The 18978-nt window shown below is 41.9% G+C and overlaps 1 protein-coding gene across 2 annotated transcripts in view; it reads left to right on the forward strand.

Moving 5' to 3' along the window:
• Positions 1–505: 505 nt before the first annotated feature.
• LOC109871284 (aryl hydrocarbon receptor) overlaps positions 506–18978 on the forward strand; it is an 80221-nt gene continuing 61748 nt past the window's right edge. The window contains exon 1 of one of the 2 annotated variants that reach the window (XM_031805508.1): positions 506–1040. In XM_031805508.1, the coding sequence (XP_031661368.1) occupies positions 982–1040 (59 nt within the window). In that variant the 5' untranslated portion in view covers positions 506–981. The remainder of the gene's footprint in view (positions 1041–18978) is intronic. The other variant, XM_020462105.2, reaches the window with a different exon arrangement.

The following is an 18978-nucleotide window of genomic DNA, read 5'->3' on the forward strand; positions in this document are numbered from 1 at the left end:
TGATGCTCACACGCTACAAAAGAGTTGTTAGAAGGCCATAGGAAAAACATTTACCAACCAAAACCAACTTACCTGGTAAAATAAAAATGTTTTTAAACATTTACATAGTGTCTATAATACTGTAATAAACTCACATACTGTAGTTGCTGTCACAAACCCCAAACTCCACAAGGTTGTCACTGACTCGTTTTGTTCCCCACCGAGCAAACAATTGCTGTACTTGCATTTATACAATTTGTTTGTTGTTTATTTTTATTTTTTTTATTGACATTTGAATGCAAATGTTTATGACAAATAGTTTGGTGTTCTACTTGTAGCTCTGGTTGTCCTGAAAATAAAATTGTAAAACACTTAATTGTGAGGCTAATTACAAGGGCTGCTGGAGATGCAGACAAATGAAAATCAGATGTATGAAACGCTGGGACTCGGGACTGTTAGGGTTAAAAAAAACAGCTCATAAGTTATCTGATTTCCTGAAAACGCCCCATGCCAGGAACGATAGGCACATTTTACCTGCTGCAAGAGAGCAGTTCAGAAACTGTTCCGAGCGTTGGGTTGTATACAGTCAAATCTACCCCTTTAGAATAACTATTTTGTTGTTTGTTTTGAGGGTCTCTAGAGAGACTTCTCATGAACAAAAAAAGAACAGGAAGGGACATTTTCTGTGATCACGCACATATTATTTACTCTGTTGATCGGGGGAACTTTCCGAAACTTGCTTCCTCCCCCAAGCACTTCTGGATTTACGCCGCACGTCTATTACGGTCGACTTTGCCAGTGACTTTGACCGCTTGGGTCTGTCAAGTTAACGTCGCGGGGGATCTGCGTTAAGGAGAGACCGCTCTATTTGAAGGGATTCACGCATGTCTGGATATTAACTTCCCTTGTTAATTTGAGAACGGTCTCTGAGGAAGACAGTGGATGTTATTGTGTTCGTGTTTTTGAACATTTTGTACCAACTAATACAGCAGAAGCGTCAACATGTTGAGTAACACTGGAGTCTATGCTGTCAAGAAGCGGAAGAAGCCCGTTCAAAAAACGTAAGAATGTAATTTAAACCTGTTTGACCTGACAATAAATGTTTTGGGAAGTTCGATTTAAGTCTAGCATGAGCTGGATACAGAATGGCGCTTGATTTGATAATGTGCTGCATATCGAGTTCCATCGTGTATCATGGAGTTGAGCATTCTTGGCTATACATAAGCCTAGCCTATACATAAGCCTAGCCTTTTCTATACTTTACGTAAGGCATCTAAAACCAATCATTCACTTCGTGTTGTTGGATTATTTTCTTCATAAATTGTTATTGGTTTTGATTTATTGCTAGTTTGCTTTTCCTGCTTTCTTCTGGGGTAACTGGGTTTCTTTCTGCACAGAGGACAAAGTCTCATTGTACGCATGCACCGCTCGTAAGAGCATGTGTGCAGTATTGATGTGTTGTGTAGCTGTACATTTGTGCCTGACCAGAAGTTCTCGTGCCTCCCGTTTGTCTTTATCCCGGTCACCTTAAGAATCTCTCTTCGTGTATAGTTTATGTCTGACATGGAATAGTAAGTACTCTTGCTTTAATCACAATCAAGTTTGAGAGTCTGCTGCACTCTCACGCGATGCTTACAGGAGGGCGGGGCGCGCGGGGGATTGCTGGCATGAAGTATGTTATTGTAATCTGATACGGTTCTCATTATGAAAACACACTTCTGCATCTTTTCCTACTTTTTTCACTTTATTGCACAACCTAGTTACAAAAGAAACATATTTTGTAATGCAGTTTTTCACAACTAAGTAAGAATTACTAATAGCATAGCTGAGGAAAACGTTTTCCTTTATAGGAAATTCAAGTAGTGCAACGGTTTTGGGTTTGTTGTAATCTATGCTATTACTTTTACGTTTTTTTTCCACAAACATTTGAAGGATTCCAACAAAGTATTGAGAATGTGTCACATGCATTTATATTTAATAAGACCATAATAAGTATTTGCTTACTATAATATATACTTTTCTAAATAAAAAAAAACTGATATTACCAGGTTCACGTCGGTTTATAACAATATTAATGTAGTTATTTTTATGCATTCTAATTCTAAATACGTTTTCTTTACACTACGTGTAGGATTTGTCAAGCAACCAGACAAAATGTATGTTCAATGTAAACGACCTAGAGTTGATGGAATGTTACAGCTGTGTGTGTGTACAGTGTGTACAGTGTGTGTGTGTGTACAGTTTGTGCGCTTGCATGTGTCTTATGTTGTCCCTGTGAGTGAAACAGTGGAGGCTTCTGCGAGGAGGAAGGGGAGGACCATCCTCAGTGAATTACATACAAATAAATTGTGAAAAGTTCAAAAAGTGATCATTTTTAGATAAAACTATGCTAAATATATTCACATCACCAAATAATTTATTAAAACACACTGTTTTGCAATGAAGGTCTACAGTAGCCTCAACAGCATTCTGTAGGGTAGCACCATGGTGTAGCCGGAGGACAGCTAGTTTCCGTCCTCCTCTGGGTACATTGACTTCAATACAAAACCTAGGAGGCTCATGGTTCCCACCCCCTTCCATAGACTTACACAGTAATTATGACAGCTTCCGGAGGATGTCCTCCAACCTATCAGAGCTCTTGCAGCATGAACTGACATGTTGTCGACCCAATCAAAGGATCAGAGAATTAATCTAGTACTGAAAGCGCAAGCTACAGCTAACTAGCAATGCAGTGTATAAAATGTGGTGAGGAGTTGACTCAAAAAGAGAGAAAGACAATAGTTAAACAGTTTTGAACAAATTCATTTCTTCAAAAATGGAGAAGAAGCAAGTGAGAGATTTTGTAGTATTTATATATTTTTTTGAAAAACATACTATCACTTTCACTTACTTAGCTAGCGAATGCAGCTAGCTAGTTTAGCCTACTCAAACACCCAGCTCAAACAGAGAGGGATGCTATGTTAGCTAGCTGGCTATAGCTATCCAATTCTGGAACTCTTCCAAGTCAATGTAAGCTTTTGAGTTTAGTAGTAGTAGTGTAACCGGTGTAACTGCTGAACTGCTTGCTGCTGACTGTACACTGTACTGCATGATTGTAGCGGGTTTACCAACGTGTTAGTTCTAGTAGTTATGTTGACAATGACGTTAATATGGTGACAATGATGTAGCTGTTAGCGGTTATGATTTGAAGGTTTGGCTTGGAATGTTTTTTTCGCCTGGTCACAGACAGCTGATGTGTTGTGCACTGAAGTCCACAAGTGAAGGGAAAGGGTGAGAGGAGGTGAGCGCGTAAATGCGATAATTAATTATACAAAGATCAAAGGGATCATGATGTTTGTATGTGGCTGATATGAAAGTGAACTGTGTTTGTGTTTGATCAGGGGTGTAATCATTCCACCGATTCTTTTTGAAAAATGTTTCTTAAATGAAGCAAACGGAACGAATCGGGGATAAACATACCGGAATCTATCCAATAGAATCTCTCATTTGCAACTGTTGGACTAATGATTACACCCTAGATCAGCTAGATGCAGGCAAGAGTGTGCAAGGCCGTATTGAATGTGTCAATATCTGTCACCTCAAATAACTCTTGATCTGTGCACCTACATTTTAAACGTTCATTCATCGGCTAGGTTCTAGCAACCTCATGATGGGTATAGGGAACATTTGAGTATCATGTAGTTGCCTAAACCTATCGATGTTACATTAAGCTGGGTGAGTGGAATATGAATGGCAGTCATCCAATATGCTGTAATAGAAATAAGTCCATGCTTATGTAGCCAATGTGAAATGGCTAGCTAGTTAGCGGTGGTGCCTGCTAGTGGCGTTTCAATCGGTGATGTCACTTGCTCTGAGATCTTGAAGTAGTGGTTCCCCTTGCTCTGCAAGGGCCGTGGCTTTTGTGGAGTGATGGGTAACGATGCTTCGAGGGTGACTGTTAACGTGTGCAGAGCGTCCCTGGTTCGCGCCCAGGTCGGGGCGAGGGGACGGACGTAAAGTCTACACTGTTACATTGATGCTGTTGACCCGGATCACTGGTTACTGCGGAAAGAGGAGGAGGTCAAAAGGGGGGTGAGTGTAGCCGATGTGAAATGGCTAGCTAGTTAGCGGTGGTGCGCGCTAGTGGCATTTCAATCGGTGACGTCACTTGCTCTGAGACCTAGAAGTAGTGGTTCCCCTTGCTCTGCAAGGGGCGTGGCCTTTGTGGAGCGATGGGTAACGATGCTTCGAGGGTGACTGTTGACGTGTGCAGAGCGTTCCTGGTTCGCGCCCAGGTCGGGGCGAGGGGACGGATGTAAAGTCTATACTGTTACACTTATAAGAAAATACACTGCTCAAAAAAATAAAGGGAACACTAAAATAACACATCCTGAATGAATGAAATATTCTTATTAAATACTTTTTTCTTTACATAGTTGAATGTGCTGACAACAAAATCACACAAAATTGATCAATGGAGTCACACGCAAAATTAAAGTGGAAAACCACACTACAGGCCGATCCAACTTTGATGTAATGTCCTTAAAACAAGTCAAAATTAGGCTCAGTAGTGTGTGTGGCCTCCACGTGCCTGTATGACCTCCCTACAATGCCTGGGCATGCTCCTGATGAGGTGTCGGATGGTCTCCTGAGGGATCTCCTCCCAGACCCGGACTAAAGCATCCGCCAACTCCTGGACAGCCTGTGGTGCAACGTGGCGTTGGTGGATGGAGCGAGACATGATGTCCCAGATGTGCTCAATTGGATTCAGGTCTGGGGAACGGGCGGGCCAGTCCATAGCATCAATTCCTTCCTCTTGCAGGAACTGCTGACACACTCCAGCCACATGAGGGCTAGCATTATCTTGCATTAGGAGGAACCCAGGGCCAACCGCACCAGCATATGGTCTCACAAGGGGTCTGAGGATCTCATCTCGGTACCTAATGGCAGTCAGGCTACCTCTGGCGAGCACATGGAGGGCTGTGCGGTCCCCCAAAGAAATGCCACCCCACACCATGACTGACCCACCGCCAAACCGGTCATGCTGGAGGATGTTGCAGGCAGCAGAACGTCCTCCATGGCGTCTCCAGACTCTGTCACGTCTGTCATGTGCTCAGTGTGAACCTAATTTCATCTGTGAAGAGCACAGGGCGCCAGTGGCGAATTTGCCAATCTTGGTGTTCTCTGGCAAATGCCAAACGTCCTGCATGGTTTGGGGTGTAAGCACCACCCCCCCCCTGTGGACGTCGGGCCCTCATACCACCCTCATGGAGTCTGTTTCTGACCGTTTGAGCAGACACATTTGTGGCCTGCTGGAGGTAATTTTGTAGGGCTCTGGCAGTGCTCCTCCTTGCACAAAGGTGGAGGTAGCGGTCCTGCTGCTGGGTTGTTACCCTCCTACGGCCTCCTCCATGTCTCCTGATGTACTGGCCTGTCTCCTGGTAGTGCCTTCATGCTCTGGACACTACGCTGACAGACACAGCAAACCTTCTTGCCACAGCTTGCATTGATGTGTCATCCTGGATGAGCTGCACTACCTGAGCCACTTGTGTGGGTTGTAGACTCTGTCTCATGCTACCACTAGAGTGAAAGCACCGCCAGCATTCAAAAGTAACCAAAACATCATCCAGGAAGCATAGGAACTGAGAAGTGGTCTGTGGTCACCACCTGCAGAACCACTCCTTTACTGGGGGTGTCTTGCTAATTGCCTATAATTTCCACCTGTTGTCTATTCCATTTGCACAACAGCATGTGAAATTTATTGTCAATCGGTGTTGCTTCCTCAGTGGACAGTTTGATTTCACAGAAGTGTGATTGACTTGGATTTACATTGTGTTGTTTAAGTGCTCCCTTTATTTTTTTGAGCAGTGTATATTGTCCTACCTCATCTTAAATGGCACCGACCACCACTGGAATGAAATCATATACAGCTTTCTCAAATACTTGCTCAGTATAAATCCCCAAATGAAAAAGGAGTAACTTTAGGCCTGTGCAGAAATACTTCTCTGTGTTTCTGAAGATGTGGCCTGAGGATTTCTGGGACAGCCAAGGCACAATTTATTTGATTTAACAAGGCAAGTCAGTTGTGGAACAAATTCTTATTTACAATGACAACCATTGAGACTGACATCATCATAGCATTCCAATATGGTTCAGTCCATTTAATTATCTCCTTCTATTTTTCTTCTTGCTTATGTATATTCACATTTGAGTAATTTAACAGATGCTCTTATCCAGAGTGACTTACAGGAGCAATTCATGTTAAGTGCCTTTGCTCAAGGGCACATAGGCATTTTTTTTTTTTTTACCTAGTCAGCTCAGGGATTCAAACTGGCAACCTTTCGTTCACTGGCCAGACACTCTTAACCACTAGGCTACCTGTCAGCCCAGGTAGGCCTATGCCTTCAGAAGTTTCTGGCCACGTGTGTGCAGTAAGTTAAAGCATTTTACAAGTGGTTATAGGCCTAATCATGTAAGACCAAATATGTGGATTACAGTAAAGGTATCTGATATTTTATTTTTATTACCTGTAACTATTCTTTCCATATAAATTACATTTTTTTTCTGTTAGGCCTATAAAATATACAATTGAACAGTACACGGACAACTGACACAGTAGCTGATGTAAAGTGTTTAACCGATCTGAGACTTTTCTACATCTTGTTGGGATTACTCCCAGAGCCAACTGTGTGAGAATATGGCTTAATTATTTCCTAAGGGTCATTAAAGTCCTTGTGGGAAAGATTGTGGGAAGGTGTGTGTTGGTGGGTGCGTCCATGCTTAAGTAGTATGTATGCATGTGTGTTTGTGTTTGTTTGTACATGAGTGTGAGAGAGTTACAGATGGTTAAGATTTAACCCGTTAAACTCTGATTAGTTGTTTTTGGCGCTGTCTAGGGCCTGGCAAGTTTAGGGCAGTAAATTGAAATTTAACTGAACTCTTACTGCTGGCAATATCATAAGAATCACCCTCCAATTAAGGTAATGCATAATGCATTATGTTCGTATTCATAGAGTTTGCAATGTATGTCAAGTCACCAAAAGTGCAAACATTTAGTAAGCATGGAAAGTAGAGGCCTTCACGTTCTGAAATGGACCACGGCCTTTTCCCATCCGGACCCGATATGCATAATATAGAGACCCGTCTCAAACGGACCAGAGGAGTCCCTTTCTGTATATACCTGATCGGATCCAGACCTGATCAGAGTGAAAGAAACACCAGAAAAGTCCATTTTTAATCTACTTTATTAACCAGAGCTGATAAAGCGTCAGGGAGAGGACGTAGATAGAGGTGATGCTCTAGCAGGAGCCGTGTGTGCTGTGTGTGTAGGCTACGGTGAGTGAGCGAGTGACACAAGGAGCAGGGAGGATGGAGTGAGAGGCGAGCCAGAAACCAACCAAGCCGTCTCGCCCTATAGTAGACTAATAGCTGCCACTGCTAGGTTATTTATCATCCAATATTATTACGTTGTACCTTGTCTTGACTGTATCAAACCGGGAGAAGAATAGAGTTATGGTTAGATTTGCCAATTGGAGGGCGAGGGAGAGCTTTGTATGCTCTGTGTCTGGAGTAAATGTGATCTAGAGTTCCCCCCCCTTTCATTGCACAGACACATGCTGGTAGAAATGTAGTAAAACAGATTTCAGTTTTCCTGCATTAAAGTCACCGACCACTAGGAGTGCCGCCTCTGGTTGGGCATTTTCTTGTTTGCTTATGGCTCTATAAAGCTTGTTGAGTGCGATCTCAGGGAAAGGGGGATACCTAGTAAGTTGTACAACCCGAAATGTGTCTTCCGCATTTAACCCAACCCCTCTGAATCATAGAGGTGCGGGGGGCTGCCTTAATTGACATCTGTGTCATCGGCACCCAGTGCCGGCCAGCAAATGTTTGGGGTGGTAAATAAACAGCTATAAAAAAATGAAAACTCTCTTGGTAAATAGTATGGTCTACAGGTTATCATGAAGTATTCTAAGTCAGGTGAGCAGAACCTCAAGACTTTGTTAATATTAGAGATTGCGTACCAGCTATTGTTAACAAAGAGACACACAACCCCTCTGAGCTTCTCCTCTGAGCTTCTCCTCTGAGCTTCTCCTCTGAGCTTCTCTGAGATATTATTGCATTTGAAAGTTTTGGCAATTGCAATTATGTATATGGTGTTATAGTTGTTAATAGGGTTGCACAGGGTCGGAAACTTTCCAGTAATTTTCAAGAATTCTTCCGGAAATTTTAATGGGAAGTTAAGCCCTGGAATTTGGGGAATTTAGCTTAAATTCATCAAAAAAGTTGGCTTATAACAGTGAACCTTTTTTTGGGATACACATAAGGCAATTAATTATAGGTATTGTGGCATATTTTGGTTAAACTATTCCCAATTCAATGGAATTGCAATCGTCTGCATGCACAGTGTATTCTTACATCACATGTACAGTCGTGGCCAAAAGTTTTGAGAATGACACAAATATACATTTTCATAAAGTCTGCTGCCTCAGTTTGTGTGATGGCAATTTGCACATCCTCCAGAATGTTATGAAGAGTGATCAGATGAATTTCAATTAATTGCAAGGTCCCTCTTTGCCATGCAAATGAACTGAATCCCCAACAAACATTTCCACTGCATTTCAGCCCTGCCACAAAAGGACCAGCTAACATCTTGTCAGTGATTCTCTCGTTAACACAGGTGTGAGTGTTGAGAGATGGAGAGGCTGGAGATCACTCTGTCATGCTGATTTGAGTTTGAATAACAGACTGGAAGCTTCAAAAGGAGGGTGGTGCTTGGAATCATTGTTCTTCCTCTGTCAACCATGGTTACCTGCAAGGAAACATGTGCCGTCATCATTGCTTTGCACAGAAAGGGCTTCACAGGCAAGGATATTGCTGCCAGGAAGATTGCACCTAAATCAACCATTTATCGGATCATCAAGAACTTCAAGGAGAGCGATTCAATTGTTGTGAAGAAGGCTTCAGGGTGCCCAAGAAAGTCCAGCAAGCACCAGGACCGGCTCTTAAAGTTGATTCAGCTGCGGGATCGGGGCACCAACAGTACAGAGCTTGCTCAGGAATGGCAGCAGGCAGGTGTGAGTGCATCTGCACGCACAGTGAGGCGAAGACTTTTGGAGGATGGCAGCAAAGACGCCACTTCTTTCCAGGGAAAAAAACATCAGGGACGGACTGATATTCTGCAAAAGGTACAGGGATTGGACTGCTGAGGACCAGGGTAAAGTATTCTCTGATGAATCGCCTTTCCGATTGTTTGGGGCATCCGGAAAAAAGCTTGTCCGAAGAAGACAAGGTGAGCGCTACCATCAGTCCTGTGTCATGCCAAGTAAAGCATCCTGAGACCATTCATGTGTGGGGTTGCTTCTCAGCCAAGGGAGTGGGCTCACTCACAATTTTACCTAAGAACAAGCCACGAATGAAGAATGGTACCAACACATCCTCCGAGAGAAAGTTCTTCCAACCATTCAGGAACAGTTTGGTGATGAACAATGCCTTTCCAGCATGACGGAGCACATTTGCCATAAGGCAAAAGTGATAACTAAGTGGCTCGGGGAACAAAACATCGATATTTTGGGTCCATGGCCAGGAAACTCCCCAGACCTTAATCCCATTGAGAACTTGTGGTCAATCCTCAAGAAGCGAGTGGACAAACAAAAACCCACAAATTCTGACTAACTCCAAGCATTGATTATGCAAGAATGGGCTGCCATCAGTCAGGATGTGACCCAGAAGTTAATTGACAGCATGCCAGGGTGGATTGCAGAGGTCTTGAAAAGGAAGGGTCAACACTGCAAATATTGTCTCTTTGCATCAACTTAAACTTCTTATGGCTTCACTAACGGGATCGATATGACAACAGCCAGTGAAAGTGCAGGGCGCCAAATTCAAAACAACAGAAATCTCAAAATTTAAATTCCTCAAACTTAGAAGTATTTTACACAATTTTAAAGATAAACTTGTTGTTAATCCCACCACAGTGTCCGATTTCAAAAAGGCTTCACTAGAAGCACACCAAACGATTATGTTAGGTCTGCACCTAGTCACAGAAAAACACAGCCATTTTTCCAGCCAAAGAGGAGTCACAAAAAGCAGAAATAGAGAGAAAATTCATCACTAACCTTTGATAATCTTCATCAGATGACACTCATAGGACTTCATGTTACACAATACATGTATGTTTTGTTAGATAATGTTCATATTTATATCCAAAAATCTAATTTTACATTGGCGCGTTACGTTCAGTAATGTTTTGCTTCCAAAACATCCAGTGATTTTGCAGAGAGCCACATCATTTTACAGAAATACTCATCATAAATGTTTCTGAAAATACAAGTGTTATGCATGGAACTTTATATAAACTTCTCCTTAATGCAACCGCTGTGTCAGATTTCAAAAAAGCTTTACCGAAAAAGCACACCATGCAATAATCTGAGTACAGCGCTCAGACAACAAAACAAGCCATACAGATATCCGCCATGCTGTGGAGTCAACAGAAGTCAGAAATAGCATTATAAATATTCACTTACCTTTGATGATATTTATCAGAATGCACTCCCAGGAATCCTAGTTCCACAATAAATGTTTGATTTGTTCGATAAAGTCCATCATTTATGTCCAAATACCTCCTTTTTGTTTGTGCGTTTAGTACACAATCCAAGCTCACGAGGCGCGGGCAAGTCCAGGCGAAAGTTCAGCCGAAAAGTCATATTACAGTTCGTAGAAACATGTCAAACGAAGTATAGAATCAACCTTTAGGATGTTTTTAACATAAATCTTCAATATGTTCCAACCAGAGAATTCCTTTGTCTGTAGAAATGCAATGGAACGCAAGCTAACTCTCACGTGAGAACGCGTGATCAGCTCATGCCACTCTGGCAGAGCCCTGACTCATTCAGCTCTCATTCCCCCCTCCTTCACAGTAGAAGCATCAAACAACGTTTTAAAGACTATTGACATCTAGTGGAAGCCTTAGGAAGTGCAATATGACCCCATAGACACATCCTGACTGATATTCGATAGGCAATGACTTGAAAAACTACAAACCTCAGATTTCCCACTTCCTGGTTGGATTCTTTCTCAGGTTTTTGCCTGCCATTTGTGTTCTGTTATACTCACAGACATCATTCAAACAGTTGTAGAAACTTCAGAGTGTTGTCTATCCAAATATACTAATACTATGCATATATTAGAAACTGGGCCTGAGTAGCAGGTAGTTTACTCTGGGCACCTTGTTCATCCAAGCTACTCAATACTGCCCCCAGCCATAAGAAGTTAATGTAATTGTCAATAAAAGCCTTTGACACTTATGAAATGCTTATGAATTATACGTCAGTATTCCATAGTGACATCTGGCAAAAATATCTAAAGACACTGAAGCAGCAAATGTTGTGAAAATTTACATTTGTGTCATTCTCAAAACTTTTTGCTATGACTACACAGTGGATTCTAAAGACCTTGCACACTAATGAGATGCTATTGAGCCCACACTACTACACTGTCTGAGCCAATGACTACATGCTTTCTGGTAAGTTTTGATTACAATACTGGGTGGGGTGAATATATTTTATATGACATACATTATTTGTTTTATTAACTTCTTGAGTGTAGGGGGCAGGATTTTTGTTTTTGGCTAAAAAACGTACCCATTTGAAACTGCCTATTTCTCAGGCCCAGAAACTAGAATATGCATATAATTGTCCGATTAGGATAGAAAACACTCTAAAGTTTCCAAAACTGTCAAAATATTGTCTGTGAGTATAACAGAACTGATATTGCAGGTGAAAACCTGAGTAAAATCAAACCAGGAAGTGCTGTTTTTCCTGAAAGCTCTCTGTTTCCATTGGATGCCTTGTCTCCATTTAAAGGGATATCAACCAGATTCCTTTTCCTATGGCTTCCCCAAGGTGTCAACAGTCTTTAGACATATTTTCAGGCTCTTATTTTGAAAAATGAGAAATGAGAAAGATAACATTGCGTCAGTGGATAGCTGGGTGTTCGCAGAGTTTTGCTTGCGCAACAGAGTGGGGCAGCCATTGTCTCTCCCTCTCCTATTGAAAAAGCGACAGTCCCGGTTGATATATTATCGATTATATATTTTAAAAACAACCTGAGGATTGATTGTAAAAAACTTTGTTTCTGTGGACTTTACGGATACTATTTGGAATTTTCGCTTGTGATGCCGTGACTGCTCGAGCCTGTGGATTTCTGAACATAACGCGCCAAACAAATGGAGGTATTTTGGATATGAAAATAATCTTTATGGAACAAAAGGAACATTTATTGTGTAACTGGGAGTCTCGTGAGTGCAAACACCCGAAGATCGTCAAAGGTCAACAAACAGATTACCGACCATTTCGAATCTCACCATACCCTCTCTGCTATGCAATCTGGTTTCAGAGCTGGTCATGGGTGCACCTCAGCCACGCTCAATGTCCTAAACGATATCTTAACCACCATCGATAAGAAACATTACTGTGCAGCCGTATTCATTGATCTGGCCAAGGCTTTCGACTCTGTCAATCACCACATCCTCATCGGCAGACTCGACAGCCTTGGTTTCTCAAAAGATTGCCTCGACCTGGTTCACCAACTACTTCTCTGATAGAGTTCAGTGTGTCAAATCGGAGGGTCTGCTGTTCGGACCTCTGGCAATCTCTATGAGTGTGCCACAGGGTTCAATTCTTGGACCGACTCTCTTCTCTGTATACATCAATGATGTCGCTCTTGCTGCTGGTGAGTCTCTGATCCACCTCTACTCAGACGACACCATTCTGTATACTTCTGGCCCTCCTTTGGACACTGTGTTAACAACCCTCCAGGCAAGCTTCAATGCCATACAACTCTCCTTCCGTGGCCTCCAATTGCTCTTAAATACAAGTAAAACTAAATGCATGCTCTTCAACCGATCACTGCCTTCACCTGCCCGCCTGTCCAACATCACTACTCTGGATGGCTCTGACTTAGAATACGTGGACAACTACAAATACCTAGGTGTCTGGTTAGACTGTAAACTCTCCTTCCAGACCCACATCAAACATCTCCAATCCAAAGTTAAATCTAGAATTTGCTTCCTATTTCGCAACAAAGCATCCTTCACTCATGCTGCCAAACATACCCTTGTAAAACTGACCATCCTACCAATCCTCGACTTCGGCGATGTCATTTACAAAATAGCCTCCAATACCCTACTCAACAAATTGGATGCAGTCTATCACAGTGCCAAGCACCAAGCTTTCAGAGTAGCTCACAGATTACTGCACCTGTACATAGCCCACCTATAATTTAGCCCAAACAACTACCTCTTTCCCTACTGTATTTATTTTATTCATTTATTTTATTTTGCTCCTTTGCAGCCCGATATTTTAATTTCTACTTTGCACATACTTCCACTGCAAATCTACCATTCCAGTGTTTTACTTGCTATATTGTATTTACTTTGCCACCATGGCCTTTTTTTGCCTTTACCTCCCTTATCTCACCTCATTTGCTCACATCGTATATAGACTTGTTTCTACTGTATTATTGACTGTATGTTTGTTTTACTCCATGTGTAACTCTGTGTCATTGTATGTGTCGAACTGCTTTGCTTTATCTTGGCCAGGTCGCAATTGTAAATGAGAACTTGTTCTCAACTAGCCTACCTGGTTAAATAAAGGTGAAAAAAAGGTAAGCGATTTAATCTATTGCTTTTCTGACTTTCGTGACCAATCTACTTGGCTGCTAGTGTTTGTAATATTTTGTCTACTGAGAGAGATGTTCTTACATAAACGCTTGTTATGCTTTCGTCGAAAAGCTGTATTGAAATCTGACACGCCAGGTGGATTAACAAAAAGCTAAGCTGTGCTTTGCTATATTGCACTTGTGATTTCATGAAAATGAAATATTTTTAGTAATTCATTTGTATTTGGTGCGCTGCAATTCAGCGGGTGTTTATGAAAACGATCCCGCTAAAGGGATGGGTGCGCCAAGAAGTTAACTAGTAAATAGTAGCCTACAGCAAGTGTATTTAAATAATTTTTAACTTAACAATTTCTGCTTGTTAGTTTTTGCCACCATGTGGGATTTAGCTTGCTTGAGCCTGCTAACTGAGAAGTGTTAATTCACCTGTTTCCATACATGTTTAATTTTTTAACATTTTATCTTACAGTTGTTTAACTGCTTAAATATTTATCTGTACATGGAATTATATTTGGGTTTCTTTTACAATTTTTTTTCTAATCTTTACAGGCAAATGCCACCGTCACTATCTGATGTGTGTAGACATTTCACTGCAGCTAATTTTGAAGGAAAAGCTATGTACATTTGCAAATGCTGTGCCAAATCATATGTGAAGAATGCAACAAAGATGCAGAATCATCTGTCCAAGTGCATAAAGTTCCCTAAGTGCTCACAACAAGCAACCTCTGACAAAAGTCCCTCTATCTCTATTAGAGGTTGACTGATTATGATTTTTCAACACCGATACCGATTATTGGAGGACCAAAAAAGCCACTACCGATTTAATTGGCGATTTTAAAAAAAAAGAAGAAGTATTTGTAATAATGACAATTACAACAATACTGAATGAACACTTATTTGAACATAAAATAATACATCAATAAAATCAATTTAGCCTCAAATAAATAATGAAACATGTTCCATTTGGTTTAAATAATGCAAAAACAAAGTGTTGGAGAAGAAAGTAAAAGTGCAATATGTGTAATGTAAGAAAGCTAACGTTTAAGTTCCTTGCTCAGAACATGAGAACATATGAAAGCTGGTGGTTCCTATTAACATGAATCTTCAATATTCCCAGGTAAGAAGTTTTAGGTTGTAGTTATTATAGGAATTATAGGACTATTTCCCTCTATACCATTTGTATTTCATTAACCTTTGACTATTGGATGTTCTTATGGGCACTTTAGTATTGCGTAACAGTATAGCTTCCATCCCTCTCCTTGCTCCTCCCTGGGCTCGAACCCTGGGCTCGAACCAGGGACACAACTAAAACGGCCACCCTCGAAGCAGCGTTACCCATGCAGAGCAAGGGAAACAACCACCCCAAGGCTCAGAGTGAGTGACATTTCACTTCGGTTACACCAGCCTCATCTCGGGAGTTGATAGGCTTGAAGTCATAAACAGCGCAATGCTTGACGCACAACGAAGAGCTGCTGGCAAAACGCACGAAAGTGCTGTTTGAATGAATGTTTACGCGACTGCTTCTGCCTACCACCGCTCAGTCAGATACTTAGATATTTGTATGCTTTTATGCGCAGTCAGATTATACGCAACGCAGGACACGCTAGATAATATCTAGTAATATCATCAACCATGTGTAGTTAACTAGTGATTATGATTGATTGATTGTTTTTTATAAGATAAGTTTAATGCTAGCTAGCAACTTACCTTGGCTTACTGCATTCGCGTAACAGGCAGTCAATCTCCTTGTGGAGTGCAACGAGAGAGAGGCAGGTCATTATTGCGTTGGACTAGTTAACTGTAAGGTTGCAAGATTGGATCCGCCGAGCCGACAAGGTGAAAATCGTCGTTCGGCCCCTGAACGAGGCAGTTAACCCAACGTTCCTAGGCCGTCATTGAAAATAAGAATGTATTCTTAACTGACTTGCCTAGTTAAATAAAGATAAAATAAATATAAAAAATAACAAAATAACAACAATACCGATTCCCGATTGTTATGAAAACTTGAAATCGCCCATTCTGATTAATCGGTCGACCTCTAATCTCTATGCGAGGTCAAAATTATGAATCAGACACCTTATCAATAGCAACAGCTCATGGTCCTCCTGGAATCAGAAGTTATTTTTTTACTCAATGGAGGAACGTAGTCAGATAAATGCTGATTAATGTCTTGCTCGAGCTGTGTATGCAACTGGTTCACCTCTGATGCTCACAGACAATGTGTATTGGAAGAGATTTCTGAATGTTCTTCGCCCAGCATACACCCCTCCAACCAGACATGCTTTACCTACTCATTTTCTGGATGCAACAAAGTTCAAGTGAAGCTCAAGCAAATCATAGAGAAAGCAGACTGTATTGCAATCATCTCTGCTGGATGGTCGAATTTTCATGGGCAAGGAATAATTAACTACATAATCTCCACCCCTCAACCAGTATTCTACAAGAGCACAGCCACACCGGTCTCTATATTGCAGATGAGCTGAAGGCAGTCGTCAATGACCACAGAAGGTATTTTCACTGGTGACAGACAATGCTGCAAACATGAAGGCTGCTTGGTCTAAAGTGGAGGAGTCCTACCCTCACATCACACCCATTGGCTGTGCTGCTCATTCATTTATTCTGCTCCTCAAGGACATCATGGCACTGAAAACAATGGATACACTCTACAAGAGAGCCAAGGAAATGGTTAGGTGTGTGAAGGGTCATCAAGTTATAGCAGCAATCTACCTCACCAAGCAAAGTGAGAAGAATAAAAGCACCACATTGAAGCTGCCCAGCAACACCCGTTGGGGTGGTGTTGTCATGTTTGACAGTCTCTTGGAGGGGAAGGAGTCTCTCCAAGAAATGGCCATATCACAGTCTGCCAATATGGACAGCCCCATCAAGAGGATTCTCCTGGATGATGTATTTTCGGAGAGAGTGGTAAGCAGCCTGAAAATCCTGAAACCTATAGAAATAGCCATTTTACGGATTGAGAGAGGCCATCCTGTCTGATGTTCAGACTCTGCTTGCAGATGTAAGAAATCCGTACTTCCCTGCCCACTTCACTGTTGCTCCAAGCGGAAATACATTAAAAAGCGTGAAAACTTCTGCCTGAAGCCCATACACGCCGCAGCGTGTTGGACCCCAAGTATGCTGGCAAGATCATCCTGTCTGGTGCAGAGATTAACAAGACCTATGGTGTCATCACTACCGTGTCTCACCACCTTGGCCAGGATGAGGACAAGGTTATTGGCAGTCTGGCGAAGTACACTTCCAAGCAAGGGCTTTGGGATGGAGTTGCAATATGGCAGTCGTGCCAACATATCTCATCAGCCAAGGGACTTTGTGGATCTGAGGTGCTTCCCCTGTTGCCTTCATCCTCCAAATCCCACCAACATCAGCCACCTCAGAGCACAACTGGTCCTTGTTTGGGAACACACACTCCAAAGCACGCAACAGGCTGACCAATACAAGGGTTGAAAAATTTGTGGTCATCTGGACAAATTTGAGTCTTTTTGAGCCTGTCAACGAGTGAAAGTGACAGTGACGATGAGGCCTCAGAGTCTGATGTTCAAGAGGTGGACATTGAGGAGGTCCAGGGAGAAGACATGGAAGCCTGAGAGGAAGACAACCAAAGCTTTAGTTTCTAGACTATAATTTTACAGATGTATGTTGAAAACATTTTTGGGAGATGCGATTGATCATTGGGGATCATTCAATGTTCCCTTTCTTTTGTTGTTCAGCGAGATCATCCCATGTGAAGAGTCAACTAATTTCATTAAAGTTAATTTCGTAACTAAAAAATATTTTTTTTATTGGAAGGATTTAATCATTTGCAATTATGTCTACTTATGATAAGGTAAAGGTTTATGTTTCTGTCTCCATATGATATGGTCAATTTATCCAATGCAAAAAACATCTACATTTAAATGGTGGTCATATTAATTTGTACATATTTCCGTTAATTCCCATATATTCCCGTTAATTCCCACGGAAAGTTTCCACCTCTGAATATTCCCCAAAATGTGCAACTCTAGTTGTTAATTTATTTCAGAAAGCGATAAAATGCTCACTATGAGAGTGCTTACCAGTTCTGCTGGTGTCAACATTATTTTTGGCCAACGGTGAGGTAGGGGGATTAGTATGTCTCTACTAGCTAACAATAAGAGAAGTGTATGTGTTGGTTCTTCTATCCTTATGGGGACCTAAAATTCCCAAACGTCCCTACAAGGATAGTAAAACAAGGAAACGTCTCCCTTGTGGGGACATTTCCCACGTACCCTTGAGTACAAAGGTTATTTTAAGCTTAGGGGTTAGGTTTAGGGTTACAATTGGGGTTAGAATTAGGGTAAGGGTTTAGTGGTTAGGTTTAGTTTTTTGGTTTGAAATGGAAATACATTTTATGTCCCCATGAGGATAGAAGAACAAAACAGTGTAGCTAATGGAGGCATGGCACAAAGCCAAAACAAACATACTACACAACAACATAGTGGCTCAATGTTCTATAGTTGCCTCATCTACAGAGAGGCCTCCGCAACAGCCTCAACAAGTCAGTGTTCTACAGGTTAGGCCACCACAACAGCCTAAACAAGTCAGTGTTCTACAGGGAGCCCTCCACAACAGCCTCAACAAGTCAGTGTTCTACAGGTTAGGCCACCACAACAGCCTAAACAAGTCAGTGTTCTACAGGGAGCCCTCCACAACAGCCTCAACAAGTCAGTGTTCTACAGGTTAGGCCACCACAACAGCCTAAACAAGTCAGTGTTCTACAGGGAGCCCTCCACAACAGCCTCAACAAGTCAGTGTTCTACAGGTTAGGCCACCACAACAGCCTCAACAAGTCAGTGTTCTCAGCTGAACTCTGGCTACAATAGAAGTTAAAATGTACTTTTAACTCAAAAAATTATTTAGAAATCTACATTGTCTCTTAGGTTGCCCAGCCTAATCTGGGGAATGGGTTTTAGTTCGAGACAAGAAACCATTCTATTAAACAGAGTAACATGGATGGTGATATCATGGTGATACCAGCCTTCATAGCCAGTCTTTCTCTTTCAGACAGGCAGCAGCCATCATTCTGTCCAGTGGTGGGATTCAGCTGATCAGGCTGCAGCCCCTGGGGGTTTCCTTGCCCAGGAGAGATGCCCTTCAGGCTGGCTGCAGGAGACCTTGAAGTGGGGTGTACATATGGCATGGGTGGTGGTGTGGAGCCGGAGCAGAGGAAGTAGATCAATCCATTTTCCGCCGTGACTAAGAGAGCTGAGGTGGAAGGAATGTTCAGAGTTCACCTCAGGACACACAGAGAAAAGGAGACGATGGAGAGAGGATATTGTGAAATGAAGGAGCTCTCGGTTTGTGTGTGCAGCC

This window comes from Oncorhynchus kisutch, linkage group LG26 (assembly GCF_002021735.2).
Source record: "Oncorhynchus kisutch isolate 150728-3 linkage group LG26, Okis_V2, whole genome shotgun sequence".
In the NCBI taxonomy this organism is placed as follows: domain Eukaryota; kingdom Metazoa; phylum Chordata; class Actinopteri; order Salmoniformes; family Salmonidae; genus Oncorhynchus; species Oncorhynchus kisutch.